This window comes from Myotis myotis, unplaced genomic scaffold (genome assembly GCF_014108235.1).
Source record: "Myotis myotis isolate mMyoMyo1 unplaced genomic scaffold, mMyoMyo1.p scaffold_m19_p_9, whole genome shotgun sequence".
Taxonomy (NCBI): domain Eukaryota; kingdom Metazoa; phylum Chordata; class Mammalia; order Chiroptera; family Vespertilionidae; genus Myotis; species Myotis myotis.
The window spans coordinates 28626673-28645362 of record NW_023416401.1 but is presented as its reverse complement, the minus strand read 5'-3'; the positions used below and the strand labels follow the sequence as shown (position 1 = coordinate 28645362).

Here is an 18690-nt window from a genome sequence, read left to right as displayed (position 1 = left end):
ACAGACAATAGGGTGGTGAAGGCCTGGGGCAGGCGGGAACCGGGTGGAGAGAGGCAATGGGGGGACATACTCTCAACAATAAAGATTTAAAATAAACAAATAAAATAGTCCTTAAATATATAAAAAAAAGAATAGTCCTAGGGATATAAAGTAAAACATAGGGTGTATAGTCAATAATCTATAACAATAAAAGCATAATATGCTAATTAGACCAGATGTCCTTCCGGACCACCTTCCAGATGAAGCTGGGGCTGCGAGGGAAGCCCTGGTCCCAGGTGCCAGAGGGAAGCCAGTGCCGGCAGCCGGGGAAAGGAAGGCCTACTTTTGTGCTTTGGGCCTCTAGTATTATAATAACTATGTACAGTGTTAAATGGGTACTAGATTTATTGGGGTGATCACTTAATAAGTTATATAATGTGGAATCACTGGGTTATACACCTGATATAATATTGTATGTGAACTATAATTAAAAAATAAAATTATTTCTTAAAAATAACAATTGGGTTATGAAAACAACAACAACAGATTCTCCAGAGCTTCATTCTAGACAGCTTCTTCTGAGACCTCCCACTGCCTCTCACCCCTTCAATCAACCAAAGGGGTCATCACAAACCCCAGGTATCTCTTCCCATGTCATACTCTGTTACAGGGAAGGAGTCCCTTTCTGTGCGCCCCAGTACAGGCTGCTGGTGTTTCCGCCACCTCCACTTTGGCTTCTGCTCCTTCCTACCTGCCCAGGCTGGGTCCCACCTTCTTCTCGATCCTCTAACATCTGAAATTTTCCAAGAGTGTCTTGGTTTGTGCCTTTATACAGACTTAAAGCTTCTGTCTTGCCTTATTCTTAATTATCCTGCGGTCCTCTTCAGCCCAACCAGTGTTTCCCAGGTGTCTCTGGGTCTATTTTTTATCATCAGTTTGTTTTGTTCATTAGATTCCACATAGGAGTGAGATCATGTGATACTTATCTTTCTCTGCCTGGCTTATTTCGCTTAGCATCATACTCTCCAGGTCCGTTCATGCTGTTGCAAATAGTAAGAGTTCTTTCTTTTTTACAGATTAAACGGATAGATTTATCATTTTTAAAAATCTGACTTCCAGGTTCTCTTTAGAAATGTGTCCTCGGCCCCTCCTGGCGGATCTTCAGTGGCCCTGGCACGCGGGTAACCCCGCAGCAGAGCGGCCTGGGGAGCTGGAGAGTCGGGGTGGGGGGCGGGGAGCCCTCCGGGGGCGCAGAGCCGCTCCTGGGTTTGGGGGGCGTGGTCCCCGCCGCTGGGGCACGGAGGCCCGCAGCTGTCACCTCAGAGGCCCTGCCTGCGCCCTCCCTCCTCCTCTGCCCTGGGCAGGGCGCCTACCTGGTCCCATGCCCATCCTGAGCGGCCTATTTATTCCGCGGCCACACAGGCCCATATTAGGCGGTGCCGGTCCGTCAGGCCCGTCGCCAGCCGCCAGCGCCCTCGGCCCGCGCCCTCCAGACTCCGGAGCGTCCTGACAGCCACCGGGCGGCCTCTGCGGAGGGAGCCAGGGGGCCATACCCCAAGCAGGGGCAGCACCGCGTAAGTAGGAGAGCGCGGACACGGGGCGCCTAGAGCCCTGCCTGGTGGAGCGCTTCCCTCGCGATGCCCCGGGCCAGCTCTGCCCGCAGGGCCCAGCTCAGCAGGGGCCTCCCCCCGGAGACCACCTCCACCCAGCCGGGCTCTCTTCCCCTTCCAGACACATTATGCAGTTTGGTAGCCTTCATGGTCTGTCATTCTCTGGACTTTAACTGCTTGATCGTTTGCCTCCCTTACTAGACTGTAAGCTCCAGAAAAGGAGAAGCAAGCCTCTCTCTGTTCCAGGTTGTCTTGCTAGAACTCTTGGCACCTGAAAAATTTTCAGTAAACATCGAAGTATCCCCAGGCAGCTCTCTTAACTTTAAAGCCAGGAATATAATTGCCGTGCATCCCCCCCCCCCCCCCCCCCCGATTCTTTAGGCGAACTAATGAGCTATAAAGCATCTTTAAGCTCTTTTAAAAGTATAAAGCGTGGTGAGAATGCAAAACACTGTGAACTCCTCAAGGAAAGAAGAAAGAAGCGTGTCTTATCTCCTGGCCTTTATTAAACGCGCAGTGTGGGGATGACTATTCCTAGTAAATGAATCAGGCATTTGTCCATACCAGTAGGAGACTCAGAGTGCATTTAGGGTAGTGCTCGTGATTAGATGTGCACCTGAGAGGTGGCAGCTGGCTACTCAAGTCCTGCACATTGTAGTTGCCATGGGAATTAAGGGCCCACTGTTGCCATATTGTCCATTATTTTCTCTTTGTTAAAAAATATATATTGTTGTTGTTGTTTTAAATATATTTTTATTGATTTCAGAGAGGAAGAGAGAGGGAGAGAGAGATAGAAGCATCAATGATGAGAGAGAATCATTGATTGGCTGCCTCCTGCATGCGCCCTACTGGAAATCGAGCCTGCAACCCAGACATGTGCCCTAACCAGAATCGAACCCGGGACCCTTCAGTCTGCAGGCCGATGCTCTATCCACTGAGCCAAACCAGCTAGGGCTAAAAATATTTTTATTGATTTTCAGAGAGGAAGGGGGAGGGAGAGAGTAAGAGAAGCATCGTTGTGAGAGTGGAACATAGACCTAGCATGCCCCCTGTCAGGGATTGAGCACAACCCAGTCATGTGCCCTGCCTGGAGTCAGATAGAATTGGGTTCAGGACTCAGTTCTTGCACCTGTGTAATGTGGCCATTTAATGAAAAGAGGTAAAACACAGAAGAGTGTCTTAGTGTTGTTGCCTTCTATTAAGGAGAAATGATGATAAGTAGAGGTTTCTATGGTTCTTTTACTTGACAGTGTAATAATAGAAAGTATAATAATATAACAGGAGTGGAAATTTACAAAATTATAGTTGCAAGTACCTTACTCAACCTTTTCTTGATATTTTTACATTTACCACATATACTCATAAGGACTCTTGAATGCCAATAACAGCAATATCAGTTCAAACTAGCTTAAACAATAAAGGGAATGGCTCGTCCCTCAAAACTGAAAAATACAGATATAAGGCATGTTTCAAACTCCATTGCTCTGGATTCACTGCTTCTTCCCCATATTGCCCTGGCACTGGCTTATGACAATATGGCTGTAGCACTTCCAGACCTCTCATCTATATAGCACATGGACACCCCCAGCTGTTGAACCAGAGACCTGAACTACACTCGGATTAGGCCAATCTCAGATCTTACACCCATCCCTGAACCAGTCACAGTGGTGAGGGAGATGGGAGTCAGTCCCACCCCCATTTCACCAAATGCAGGCAAGTTGGATGCTGGAGGAAACCCAACATTGTCCACTATAAAGTCGTTTATAAGATATTATGTATAATGTGTTTATAAGAAAACAAGCAGGAAATGTGCTAGTTATTGTTCTATTCTTAACCTCTCTTTGAAACTAATGCCATCTGTGTTTTTATTAAAATAGCCCTATTTCAAAATGTTTGACAAGGATGGTTTGGTTCCTGCTTTAAAGATATGAAATCCACACAGCTGGTGTGGCTCAGTGATTGAGCATCGACCTATGAACCAGGTCACCTATTGCGATTATAGTTCAATTCCCGGTCAGGGCACATGCCTGGGTTTTGGGCTCGATCCCAGTTGGGGCGGGGGCGGGGGGAGAGTGTGCAGGAGACAGCCAATCAATGATTCTCTCTCATTATTGATGTTTCTATCTCTCTATCCCTCTCCCTTCCTCCCTCTGAAGTCAATAAAAACATTTTTTTAAAAAAGATATGAGATCCTAGGGGGTTAGTCATATCATTTGGGTCCTCAGCAACTCGCTTCTGTCCTAGCGACATCAAGATCAACGTTTTAGGAACTATGAGTCTGAATTGCCTGCAGCATATTAGATCTAGTGATTGTATCTGGAAGCTGCACTTGGCCTTCCAGCATTGTTAATGTTGATATCCTCTGAGGGAGTCTTGTACATCAATGCCATACTAAAAATGCTTAAATATGTATTTTCTTATAAGAAAGCTTTTATGCTTTTTCAACTTAAAGTAACAACTATTATCTGTAAAGTTGATTGATGTTCTTATGTATAATGTAGCCTACATAATATGATTTAGGCTAGTCATAAGGTGTTATAGAAGAGTTCAGAAATATAATGACTCTTTTAACCTGCAAATCCTTGCAAATAAAGTCTTAAGCTCCTAATGAAATAAAACTGAGCTATTAATGCCAGAAAATCTGGCAAGAAGGGTTTTATTCCTATTTCAAGTATACAGATTCTGGCTAGTTGTTATAATTCCTTTTTATAGATCTTATAGTTGCCATTATATAATTAAACATTCCTATCATGCTTAACACTTGTTTCCTGAAAAGAACTTTAATTTCGCACTGAAAATAATGCCATGCCTTATTGAGACACATGAGATTTCTAACTCTTTCCAGGATCACAGAGATTTAGAAAATGTATAAAATTCACAGCTGCAAATGTTGTGTTCCCGTTGTTGAAATTATCACCTCCCCTTCTTAACCTCTTAGTACTGCCTTTTCTGCCATTAATGTTTATTCTTATTGCATGCAACTTATAGCCAAGTACCAACTAGAAAGGATGACAGATATTTAAGATCCTCTCCTCACGTTAAGGTTACTGACTCAAGGAATCTCCTTCATAAATCAAATCTGCGCAGTCACTTCCTTGAAACAGCTGTTCCCATTTCCCTGGGGAAGATGAAGATGAGACATCTAGCTTCGCGAGACTTTTCATTAGACGAGTGCCCTTTAAGTTGAGAAATGATGCCGTCTCTGCTACTGTGAAATAGGGAACAAAGAAAAGCTGAGTAAGGAGGGAGGAGAGAGAAACCTCATGACTTTTTGCCTTTTCTAAGCTTAGGGTGATTTAGATGTAAGTTTCGAGTGTTGTGAAGTCTCAAATCAGCAGATATTGGGTTGTGCTTTCCAAGGCATCTGTATTGAATGGTTTGCCCCACAGCAACGTTTTGAGCAGAACTTTAGGGGACTTTTTTTTTTCTTTCAGCCGTACTCCATGGCCCCTGTTGTGACTTTGTGAAGTGGCCATGTTAACATTTGGGTGCATTTTGGGGAGATGCACATAACATTTTAGGTGATGTTGCATCTCGTCAGAGAAATGTGACCTCCTGCCTCTGTACCAGCGGTTCTCAACCTGTGGGTTGTGACCCCTTTGGCGGTCGAACGACCCTTTCACAGGGGTCGCCTAAGACCATCCTGCATATCAGATATTTACATTATGATTCATAACAGTAGCCACATTACAGTTATGAAGTAGCAATGAAAATAATTTTATGGTTGGGTCACAACATGAGGAACTGTATTTAAAGGGCCAGAAGGTTGAGAACCACTGCTCTGTACCCGCTGCCTACAGGGAGGGCAGCTGTATTTGATAACTGGAAATGGAACTGCAAAATGTGCCCATCTTATCGCTTCTGTCTTCATTCACCATGGGAGGGAGGACTTGCCAGCCCGCCTAGAAAAGTCTCTGCTGCTGGTTAGGAAAATACAAATTTACTGTTTATACAATTGATATTATTTTTAGGTATGAAAAAGTAGATATCTTAAAGTTAAACTATTCTGTTTGGAATGAATAATATTTATTTATAAATGCTTCTTCAAACTAATGCTGCATTTTTAATATTATAGAGACTTTTTTCTTAGAGGAAAACTGCTTCTTTTTCTTTCCCTCAGGAATGCTATAAGACATCTCTGTTGCTTTGTGAGTAATCAGACATGCAAATAGCCCCTCAAGAATCAAGCTAAATTTAAAGACAACTTACTTAGAAACACGGGAGAGTGTATCATGGAGTTCAGACTTGAGGGGAAAGAAAAATGCCAACATAGCTTGAATTTACTGAACAAAATTAAGCACATGAAAGAATTAGCAGAAATGGTCGATGTAGTACTCATAGCAGAAGGAGAGAGATTTCCTTGCCACAGATTGGTCCTGGCTGCCTTTAGTCCTTATTTCAAAGCCATGTTCACCTGTGGACTAGTTGAATGTACTCAGAGAGAAGTGGTACTCCATGACACCACAGCAGAAAGCGTGTCAGTTATATTAAATTATATGTACAGTGCAGCATTGGAGATCAATAATTCCAATGTACAAACTGTGGCTATGGCTGCCTACTTTATGCAGATGGAAGAAGTCTTTAGTGTGTGTCAAAAATATATGATGGACCACATGGATGCCTTCAACTGTGTAGGTATCTATTATTTTGCAAAGCAGATTGGAGCTGAAGATTTATCTGATCAATCGAAGAAATACTTATATCAGCACTTTGCGGAGGTGAGCTTACATGAAGAGATACTCGAACTTGAAGTGCACCAGTTTCTGACGCTTATTAAATCAGATGACCTTAACATTTCCAGAGAGGAGAGCATTCTGGACTTAGTTCTGAGGTGGGTAAATCATAACCAAGAATTGCGCAAAGAGCATCTTGTTGAGCTTTTGAAGCAAGTCAGATTGGAGCTTATAAATCCTTCTTTCTTAAGACAAGCCCTAAAGAGGAACACGATGCTTCTATGTGATGCCAATTGCATTGACATCATTCAAAACACATTCAAAGCCTTCAAGACACCCCAACAACACCCTCTAAACCTTCGCTACGGCATGGAGACGACTAGTCTTTTGCTTTGCATTGGCAATAATTCTTCAGGAATCAAGTCAAGACGTAGGAACTATGGGGATGCCAGTTTTTGTTATGACCCTGCGTCACGGAAGACCTACTTTATCTCCTCTCCCAAGTATGGGGAGGGTTTAGGAACTGTGTGCACTGGTGTTGTCATGGAAAACAATGCTGTAATTGTGGCTGGAGAAGCAAGCGCCTCTAAACTCTCTAGACAAAAGAACAAGAATGTTGAAATCTATAGGTTTGTATCTAGCACTATATTTATGTTTGTTTTCATTATCTTGCTTTGACATTAGCAACAGTGGTAGAAAATACTACTGAATGAATGATCACATCTTAAATTACAGGTAGTCAAAATTATCCTGTAATTATACATTTTACATATATGTAAAACTCATAATTAAATCACCCATACTTAAAAAAAACTTTTTCTCTCCATTTGTTAAAAACATATAGTTGAATTTGCATAAGTTAAATGTATGTTGTGATTCCATTGTATATTTTCATTCTTTCCTTATTTATCAATATACTTTGTTTTTGAAGAGCTTGATATAACTTTTAACCAGAAGAAAAATTAATTTCTACTGACTCCTTTGAACTGATTTATTTTAGTTCCTGCTTCAGAGTACTAATTTTTTCCTCAAACAAAAATTACTAGTTAAATGTCACTTTCCATTCTGTAGCCTTAATTTGTGGATCTTCCCTAAACCTCCGACAGTATAAAATGTTTGTAGCCCAAGTAAGAGTGCTCCCACCCTAGAACTGTACGAGGAACAAGAGTGTCTCCTAAGAAGTAGCATATCCCCTAGGTCTTGTATGTGAGGACACGTACATTTGTTTACTATTCATTCGGCAAGTATTCAGTTCTTACATCTAACTGGGTAAGTAATAAATATGCACATAGAATACATACTAGACAGTAAAGCTCTCCTTCAATATCTTTCTCCTCTCAGTACTCTCTTACAGGGTTTGTTAAGACTTTTCCATCAGAAAGTAATGCTTCTGGACAGTGAGGTTTCGACAAAGAAAGAATGAAGAGGTCTGCTATCTTTCTGTCGCCTCTTAGCACTCAATGTTTCCAGCTATAGACCTGTCCCTTTTTCACATTCATCCTTTGGAGATGTGTTTCATTCCTCCCTAGTAGAGAGAGGGGAGGGAATGCAGAGCCCTGGATAAATGGCCTGGATCTATGCCCCTTGTGGCAGAGCATGTCACGGAGCAGAAGGGGCAGCCTTCTTCGGAATTACCAGGTAACCCCTAAAGAGCCCGGATATCAATCCCTACAGGAAGAGGACGCTCTGGCTTCCCCAGCATGAGTCTCATAGATCCAGGCCACTTGTATTATTTGGTCTTGGTAAGATGCACTTCTTTCCACTTGAGAGCCTCTTGCTAAAAGTGCCTCAGGTCCTTTAAATGGCTCCTATTCTTCCTGATCAAGATAGTCCACAAAACCGCCCTCGGAATTTTTTTTAAATGTATTGTTGACAGTATTACAGATGCCCCCTTTGCCCAGCCCCAGCTCCACCCCAGGCCTTCCCCACACTATTATCTGTGTCCATGGGTTATGCATATATACATATGTTCTTTTAATAAATGTCCAAGCCTATCAAAACGTGTTTCTGTTTTGATCCTCAAACATCTTACCTCTTAACTTTTTTGAAAGCCTGCTTCCTTTCTTACAGCATATGTCTATCTTATCTATCTGTCTTGAACTCAACCAGGTTCCCATCACCAACCAGTTCCTCCACATTGGTCAGAATTGGGGTAAAAATATCAGTTACCCTCTTCATTTCCTTCAATAATGAAATTGTCAGAAGCACTGCTTTGGGCTTAAATGATACTTTCAGCAGTTGTCTGGATAGTTAAAATCTCACAGCACTACTGAAGGTCACTTTAGTGCCAATTTTGTGATATGTATGAGAAATCAATTGTGGGATATTCCTGCTATATTATCCCTGTTTCTCATCCCTTTTATTTTTGTCCAGATGCACTTCAATTTGTTTGTACTCCATAGTTCATAGATTTTCATGCAGATATATTTCTTTTTGACTAAAAAAGGAAGCAGATTCATACTCTAGTCAGTCATTTCTTTACAAAAACGTATACCTTTCCATCTCCTTTACTTATTTCCCATACTTCGATACACAGCTGAGGTTGTGTATTGTTTTTAGACTGTCAACCTCTGAGAACATTGAATGTTTTGTCACTATTATTTTCTTTATGTCTTACCCATTTTTCTTAATAAATTTTAGTGTTTTTTTAATTTTTATGATTTTATTTGAGTCCAAACTGATAATTGCTGGGAAGCAAGATCTCAATGCTCCCAAATTTTACAGTTTTATCTGGGCATTTTCTCTCTCCATTTTCAGTTCAAAATGTTAAAAATCAGATTAGCAAGTTGCCCAGCAAATATGTACATCCCAACCTTCACGGATGTATTTCATTCTTGCCCTGTTTTCTTGAATTATGTCTCAGTAAACCAAAATGCATTATTTAGTTCTTCGTGTATATTCATTCATTGGCTTTACTTCAGTAGCCCTCCTTTTTCTTATAAAATCCAGTACAATTTAAAATAGTCGGGGGGACGGGTTATAAGGGAAGGAGAAAAGGAGATATCTGTAATACTATCAACAATAAAAAGTATATTAAAAATAATAAAATAAAATAGTGATTCACCTGTGATGCTAGGGGCTCTGGTTTCCTACCTAGAATTTCGTAAAAGACAGCTATTGTGAGGTTTGATAAATGTCTGTGCTCAGTTTGGACAAGCCAGCCATACCCTCTAAGAAAGGAGCATAAGCTTCCAACTCATCTGTCAAGCTTAAAGTGAAAAGCCATCTCTGGGGAAGAATGAAAGAGTTGACCTAAAACAATTGAGAAAAACTCCTATAAATATGATCAAATGTCAATATTTGACGCAAAATCAGTAGTCTATACGTTAAAATTGTACTCCATATAGAACACACACATATAACTTTTTCTTTGTTTCCAAACAGAATAACTTTTTTTCCTATTTTCTATATTTTACTTTTTTCGTTGTTTTGTTTTAGCTTTGAATACATTCTGGATTTTCTAGGACAGATCTAATATCACGTATGTTATCCCACTGTCCCCATAAGTACTTTTGTCCTTCTTAGACTGTCCCAAATCAAGATGGACTTACCACTATCAAGAGGCATGATAAAATGCTACACACACACACACACACACACACACACACACACACACATAGATAATCAATTAACGTGTTGGACTTCTGGAGGTATTGAGAGAGCATATATCCTAATGTCCCTACCTCCCAAGATCTTTCTCAGGCTGACTTAATTATTCGTGGAAGAAATTACTGAAATTATCATATCTAGGGGATTAAAATAGATGTTAAATGCCCAACAGACGCCTGCAGGCGGATTTCCATACACCCACAGGAGCTCTTGATGCTGTTCTAAGCCAGTTAGAACTGCGAGAACAATCTTTAAAGTCTACACATCCTACATCATCTCATTAGAAGTCATTGAATGGAGATATTTTCAGATTTTCTGCTCGAAAACTTATTTCTTTAATGTAGTATTAAACTGAAACTTCTATTCCACAGAAGAGATGTTTTTGTGTTTATTTTTACTTCTTATTCTCTTATGGCAAAATTACAAATGATTTGCTAAAAGACTTTCCTATTGTATGTGTGCTAATCCTCACCAGGAGATATTTTTCCATTGATTTTTAGAGAGAGTGGAAGGGAGGGGAGAGACAGAGAAAGAGAAACATCCATGTGAGAGAGACACACATCGACTGGTTGCCTCTCGCACGCTCCCCCACTAGGGCTGGGTGTTGAGCCTACAACCGAGGTAGGTGCCCTTGACCAGAATAGAACCTGTGATCCTTCCGTCTGCAGGCGTACGCTCTATCCACTGAGCCAAACTGGCTAGGCCTCCTATTGTTCTTGATTTTCTTCCCCAGACTTAGGAAATGAAGGCTAGTCCTGGGTAATCTGTACTTTTTCAATATATTACTTTTCCTAAAATTCTGCAGGTTGGTGTGGTTGTTTCTATGCACATTATATTTTGTTCATCAGTCCTTGAAAAAAAAACCCACCAAAAAACCTGTATCACTATCTTATATTGATTCTTTTTCCCTTTCCAATTCGAAGAACTAAATCATATTATTTTAGTTGGAAAAGAAACTTAAGTGTATTTCTTGGGTAAGTTGTTTTCATGTTGACTCTAATCCTGACTCCTCTCTCTGTTAATTTGCAGGTATCATGATCGAGGAAACCGGTTTTGGGAAAAGTTATGCACAGCTGAATTTCGAGAGCTCTATGCTCTGGGCAGTGTCCGTAATGACCTCTATGTTATAGGAGGACAGATGAAAATTAAAAACCAGTATCTTATCACAAACTGCGTCGATAAGTACTCTGTAGAACGGGACAGTTGGAAAAGGGTGTCCCCCCTTCCACTGCCATTGGCCTGTCATGCTGTAGTGACAGTGAACAACAGACTTTATGTGATTGGAGGCTGGACCCCTCAGGTTACGGCATTTCCTATGTGCCTAAGTGGCATGGCTATGCTGAGTCTGGCTGCTGTGTTGGAAAATGTTGTGGTTGTTGAATACTAAAGGAGTATGACTTACATTTTTTATGAAATATTTTTTATTTTCTAGAATACTAAACTTAAGATTTTAAGCATTAAATCAGTTTAGGAGAGTGAATTTTTAAAGTGTGTTATTCATAGACATGACTTCATTCAGTATTCATGCTGTATTCTTTTTTTTAAAATATATTTGTATTGATTTCAGAGAGAAAGGAGAGGGAGAGAGAGAAACACAATGATGAGAAAGAATCATTGATTGGCTGCCTTCTGCACGTCCCACACTGGGGATCGAGCCCGCAACCCAGACATGTGCCCTAACTGGGAGTCAAACCGTGACCTCCTGGTTAATAGATCAACGCTCAACCCCTGAGCCATGCTGGCTGGGCTCATGCTGTATTCTTCATGATGCTTCCCATCTTGCTAATAATGAAAGATGCTTATGTTGAGGGATTATCTGTAGGGAGCATCTAAGGAGGAGGCAGAGAAGCTGAGTCCTCATCCCAGGACTATCTGCATAACCACTGTGTGACATGAGGCAAGAACTTTTTTAAGGTCTTTTCCACATTTAAAATTCTTAGTCTAAGAGGGAAACCAGAATGCTCGTTTCCACAAAGTATATTGTGATTTTAAACACTGTATGCCTTTGCTGGGCATCAGCAGATAGAGAAATCAGAATACTATTTGTATTGAAGGCCCATGGAATGTTGGCAAGCCAAAATTGAAAAGTCAATCGAGTGTGACCGCAGTGGTCGGTCCTTTATCTTCTCTTGGGTGTTCCTCGCGGTGCCTTGGAGCTCTCACAGTAGTATCGTATCCCTCCAGCTGCCTTTTACCCTGGCCACCTAGTCTTTCTAATAGAAATTAATCTTACTAACTCCTCGTCCACCCACATAACATAATTGAATTTATTTTTGCCTATATAATTTCTTATTTCTCCATATTTGCTTCATGATGAAATTGATGCTTTGCATTTATTTCATCAGCTTGGCCTTTGCCACGTATATAGAATATCATGCTCATTTTAAAAACTTAAACTTTACATTTTAAATTTCATGCTCTGTATCAAAAAGACGTACAGGTTTAGTCACAGCTGATACTTGACAAGTTATCTGTAATTAAGTTTTTTCATAACTATTCGTTACATTGTTAATTTTCCATGAATAAGCTCAAAAGACAACTTAGAAGCTTTTCTTTACTTTTTCTTTCACTATATTGGAGATTAAATACATTAAAGGAAATACTTATTTAGAAGGAAAATTTAAACAATAAAGTTAATATTTAATAATTTATATTATCTTTGAACAGATGGCATTGAATATTTGTTGCATAACGGAAGCGTTTGCTAGTCTGTACTTAATACTATACATTAAATTGCAAGGTAACAGGGGTTTGTGATTGCAACCATAGTGATCATAACTCTTGATGCATTCAAAGTAATTAAAATTAATTGCACACAACTTTCACAAATATGGCAATTAATTCTGTGTTGAACACCTGCATCCAAAACAAAAAACAGCAGACACTTACGCATCCTTAGCCTGAAGTCATAAAAGTTCCTGACACGTTGTAAAAAAAATTACTTCACCTGAAGCTTATGAGAAGACACATACATCTGTGTAAGAATAGTCATTCAATTTGTACTATCTCTAGTCATTAAAAAAAAGATGTAAATAAAATAAACTGCAAATAATTTATATTAATCCATATATTTTGAAAACTGAATTCAGACCATTCCTATATAGGTCATAATTATGGGGTTAAAACTATACTGTTTTTGTAATCTTGTTCTACTTGGATCATTTATTATAAATAAAAATATAAAATTTTAAAATCAGTATCTCACAAATATTAAAACCCACCACTATAAAGTTTGGCAAAATAAAATTATACTTTAAATACTGCTTTAGAAAGCTTGATTTCATTTTTAAGATGTTGCATTTTTAAAGTGCTGTATTTTATTGTCTTATCTCTTTTTTAATATATTTTTATTGATTTCAGAGAGGAAGGGAAAGGGAGAGAGAATCCTTGACTGGCTGCCTCCTGCACACCCCTATACTGGGGATCGAGTCCCCAATGTGGGCATGTGCCCTTGACCAGAATTGAACCTGGGACCCTTCAGTCCACAGGTCGATGCTCTATCCATTGAGCCAAACCGGCTAGGGCTGTCTTATCTTTTTTAATGCTGTATTTTATTGTCCTACTGCTAGATCACAGATTATTTGCTGTAACCCAACACCTTAGCCCCATTGTTACAGAATAGAAATTCCTCTGCTATTGACAGTGTACTCATAACCCCAAGTCATGAGATGTATGTGTTGGAGAGTTTCAGTCATTACACTTAACCTCTGTCTCTTTGGCTATTTGATTAGATTAATGGCATTTATGTACTCACAGAGATCTTTAAATGGTGTATTATTATATTGGTTGTCATATCTTATGCAGATGGATCTTCCTGATGAAGAACCTGATCGATTAAGCAACAAACTGTTTCAGTATGACCCCAGCCAAGATCAATGGACAGAGCGGGCGCCCATGAAGTACTCTAAGTACCGATTCAGTACAGCTGTAGTCAACAGTGAGATTTATGTCTTAGGTAAGAAGAAGCAGATTGCTAAAAGAGTATAATTGCTTTTTCCCCCCTCAGCAGTTTGCCTCAGTTAAAACAAAATATTCTCCCTTCCTCTTGCATTCCAATTCAAATGTGTACCTATCTAGCCAACATTTTTCTTTTATTTCTCGTTTTCTAGAGCACAGTCAGATAATATTAAATGAAAATCCACTGACCTATTGAATGCAAAATTATTTTTATGGAATTTTTAAGTCCCTTGGAATGTAAGACTAGTAGTGATACATCCTTATATATACTACCAGGAAAAATATTTTGAGATGGGAATGACTTTGGCTACCTTTAATTGATGAAATGTAAGTTTTTGCAACCAAATGTGATTATCTGTGCTGATAGAAGAGAAAGCCACCATAGGTAAGACAATGCCAAGATCAGGCCAATCTTCTTCATTTGCCTCACCTACCTAATTTCTGTAGAGATGTTATAAAATAATTTTTATCTGAATGCATTTTTTCTTATTGCTTGAATATGTGTGGTCTTATACTAGCCAGAAGGGGTTGGTGAAAGACTGGTTCATTCCCACAAACAATCCTAGAAACATCAATATATTTCCCCTATTCTTCCTCCTTGTTTTTTTTTTTTGTTGTTGTTGTTGTTGTTTTTCCTTTTTTATTATTAAGCCCTTTGCTCTTCTAAACACATTCCATTTTCCTAACCTCATCCTCTTTCACCTTCTCTCCCTTCCCCCATAAGTATGGGAAAGAATTAAACTGAAGTAAGGAGGCTGACTGGACTGGGGTAAAACTATGCCAATTCTTTATTCTGTTCTATCTGCACTGAAGGCTAAGTGGAAAAAACTTAGGGAAGAAAATGGATAGCAAGAAGATGACAAAGAAAAAAACAAGCATTTGAATAGTTTTGGGGTTTTTTGTTTGTTTTCCTTAAGAGCAGCCATTATTTCTTGGATGTCTGCACAGCAAGAGGCAAAATAATTAATGTGCTCAAATATTAATAGTTTTATGATTTTAAGAATGAAAACATTATGTAACATAATTTATAACTATCTCAGTTATGGGACTCATTTGTAATTATAATCTTTTCTTCTGGATATATATTTGTTACTTTGTTACAACCATATGCTGTGTCATAGGCCCAGAGAAACAATATTTAAACTAGGATAAATTGCCTAGGATGTATAACTCAAAGGAGTGAAGGGCTCATCTACTAATTATGTTAAATTTAGAGGTGGTCAAAAGTGGGGTAAAAGTAATATATCAATTGAACCAAAGTGAGATTTCCCCCTGATGTAGAGTCACAACTAAGCTAGATGTGGAATAAAAATGATATTATGTCTTTTGGTAAATTATCTGAGGAAAGACGTCTTTTTGGAGGTTATACTTTATGGCATGAACAAATGTCCACTGAATGCATGAAAGGAAGTGGATTTTAAAGGGCCTGTAAGTTTTGGGTAGGTGAAATGGAGAAAAGAGTATGCTCTAGGAAAGAAGGTAATGAGGAAGGGCAGGAAAGAATAGTAGGGAGAATGGCAAAAGCAGAAGTTTGGAGGTAAGAATGAAGGTGGTAAGAGTAGAGAATGAAAGGAGAGTGAGAAAATGAGCCCACAGGGGCAGGTAGCTGTGAGAGACAGAGAGCTGTATAGGTGAACTGAGAACCAGGTTTTCAAGGCTTATGGATAAAGAATTAAGAGGATAATAGAAATCAATGAGAAACTACAGAAGCAAGATGATTAAAGAATGTCTTAGGAAGATTGGTGAGGTGAGGATATAAAGAACAAATCAAAAGGGAAAAGAATTCTAATGACTCTAATTCTAGTGACTGATCAGGAAGATTTTATTTGCTAGTGTGAAAGTGGCACTTTAATTAAAGGTAGTGTTTCTTTCCTAAAAATGTATGGCTTTTTAAAAGTTGTTGTTTTTTAATTGATTTCGGAAAGGTTATGGGCTCAATCCCCAGTAGGGGGCATGTAGGAGGCAGCCTATTGATGTCTCCTTCTCTCATTGGTGTTTCTCTCTCTCCCTTTCCCTTCTTCTCTCTCTAAAAATCAATAAAAACATATTGAAAAGAAAAGGGTTTGGAAGAACTGACAGAGTAAGGCCCAGACTTGACTTGCACATTGAAACTCACTGAGGCCCAATACTGGGTCAACACAAAAAGCCCAGGAGTTATTCAGAACCAGATGGGACAGAAATTTTGTAATTGCTGCTTATCTGGTACCCAGGACTCAGTGCTGAGTGCCATATTTTCATTTGAAATGTATTTTCAATTCCAGTGGAAATGTAGACGCTTCAAACATTTGATTTTCCCTCCAAAACCAAGCACAGTCAAGCTTTAACAAATGGAACTTGGTCTTCCCTGTTAGTTCTTTTATTTGATTTTCATGATAATCCCTTTTGAGGAGCAAACAAAATGCAGAGAGACGGTCGTTTTTTTCCCTTAGCCCAGAGAGGAAAAAACTGGCAAAAGACAGTAAAGGGTGAGCAGGTGAAGAGAATGGCCTTAATGCCAGTGAGGACCATCAGCCCATGCTCTGTGAGCCCAAGACACCTGTACACAGATTAGCATTGCCTGGCAGACCCAGAATTTGTAAAAAGCATGCAATGAGCCTGCTTTCAATGCTGTCCTGAAAATACCCAAGAACCCTGTGTTAGACTAAGAAAGGGGCAAGAATCGAGGTTCATGTCTTTTAGGGGTGTAGGCTCCAAGATGCGAGTAGAAAAAAAGTCAGAGAATAGAAAACTCAAGTGAGAACGAAATGGTCAGAAGCATTATATTAGCAGTGAATAGGCTGTATTTGACATTCGCGTCAAAAAGTGCCCAGCCCCTCAGAAGTGTGGGCCAGCTTCACTCCTGGAAGCTGACAGAATGCAAAGTCCCTTTCTACCTCGTATGATGGCACCTGACAACTCCTACCTCTCTCACCTGTTTATAACTGAATGAGTTCCTCTGCACCATAGGCAGGGAGCTTTTCTCCCCACTTGAAGGCTGAAAGGAAGGCTCAGCTTATTAGCCCTTTGACCTTCTATCCAACCTTGAGAGAAAGTTGATCAGTAAGTCATCAATTATAGACACAGCAAATAATTAAACTGAGAGTCAGCAAAGGTAAGATTTCGGCAACATCAGTAAACACTTATTTACTTACGCAACATGCTAGAATGTGAAGGAGAACGAATTAACATTATTGAGTAGCTACCATATGCTAGCCATTTTGCTTATATGCAGTACATGAGAATAAATAAAATTCTTATAGTGATACTTGTGAATAGGTATCCAGCAATTGTAAGTTCTTCCTTACCCTTCTCCACCTTCACATAGTGTGAGAAATGGCTCACCTGTCCAAATTTCAAATGACCGGACTGGGAAACAGAAACAGGGCAGAAATGAGACTTAATAACATTCTTGAGAGCCCGCATCAGGGTAAGGCACACATGTGGGGCGGGGAACATAGCCTCTTTATTTAGCCCCTCCTCCGGTTCCTCATTGGCTGCATCCTATGAGATCACCTGTTTCCTCACACTTCACCTAGGTCTTGCTATCTTCCATTGGGCCATTAAAACTTTGGGCTGAGACCTTTCTAGCTGAGACCTCCACCTCCCTTTGTTTAGGGCAGTGGTCGGCAAACTCATTAGTCAACAGAGCCAAATATCAACAGAACAACGATTGAAATTTCTTTTGAGAGCCAAATTTTTTAAACTTAAACTATATAGGTAGGTACATTGTTACTAACGTCCTCTCCCTCGTCCTCTCCCTCGTCCTCTCCCTCGTCCTCTCCCTCGTCCTCTCCCTCGTCCTCTCCCTCGTCCTCTCCCTCGTCCTCTCCCTCGTCCTCTCCCTCGTCCTCTCCCTCGTCCTCTCCCTCGTCCTCTCCCTCGTCCTCTCCCTCGTCCTCTCCCTCGTCCTCTCCCTCTCTGGAACCGAACCTGGGACCCTACAGTCCGCAGACCGACGCTCTATCCACTGAGCCAAACTAATCTGCGCTCTTCTCCTCTCTTCTTTTTCCCTAGAAGGAGGAAAGGAGAAAGGCAGAGGGTTTTGAATCCGTACCAAAAGGAGAGATAAAGAACTCTACTTGGACACAGAGCAGTCCAATTAAGACCCCAGAGGCTTGAAATAGTGTACAAGTTGGGGAATTATGATGTGTTCCAACCATAAAGTGAAAGAAAGGATGGAAGGAGATGAGGTTGGAGAAAGGGGTCCTAGGCTGTCCTCACATGGAAGTCATTACAAAGCCTCTCTTTCCCACACTCCCTCCTCACTCTCTTTCTCCCTTTCACCAGGTTCACCTATTCGCTTTAACATAACCCCTCAATTGAAAATTGAAAACAATTCAGGCCTTAGTCAGGATTTTCACCTTTATCCTGAGAACAATAGGAAACCATTTGGCAGACTTAATTAAATGAGTGGTCAGAGCAGGTTTTCTTTTTAAGTTTATTCTCGTTGCTGCATTAAGAATGGTCTGAGAAGGAATGGGCAAGAAAGATTTGGACAGAGCAGTCAGGTGGTGATAGGTAAGAGAGATCATGGTGAACTGAAGCGGTGGTAGCAATATGATAGAAGGAGTATTGGACAGGTGTGGAAAGTATTTCTAAGGTAGAATTGATAGGTCTTGCTATGGGTTGCATGATCTTTTACCCTCTCTGCATCCACCCCCTTGCGCATTTAAGTTTGAAGTGTCCTCTGCCTCTGTCTCTGGACTTGACCATGTGCCTGGCTTTGGGTAATAGAATGAAGCAGAAGTGCAAGTATGGTGCTTCTAAGTCTACAACTCGAGAGGCCTTGCTCTTTCCTGTGCTTCTGTCATCTCCATGAGGACATTCCTGAGGTCGCCTACTGGCATGGAACAGATACGTGGCAGAGACTTGAAGTGCCCAGT

At 40.3% G+C, this 18690-nt stretch overlaps 1 protein-coding gene across 2 annotated transcripts in view; it reads left to right on the top strand.

Moving 5' to 3' along the window:
- The first annotated feature begins 1430 nt into the window (after positions 1-1430).
- The window catches only part of KBTBD12 (kelch repeat and BTB domain containing 12), a 29133-nt gene continuing 11873 nt past the window's right edge, over positions 1431-18690 (top strand). For both annotated transcript variants that reach the window (XM_036323447.1, XM_036323446.1), the window contains exons 1-4: positions 1431-1553; positions 5710-6891; positions 10901-11171; positions 13676-13826. In XM_036323447.1, coding sequence (XP_036179340.1) covers positions 5822-6891; positions 10901-11171; positions 13676-13826 — 1492 coding nt within the window. In that variant the 5' untranslated portion in view covers positions 1431-1553; positions 5710-5821. The remainder of the gene's footprint in view (positions 1554-5709; positions 6892-10900; positions 11172-13675; positions 13827-18690) is intronic.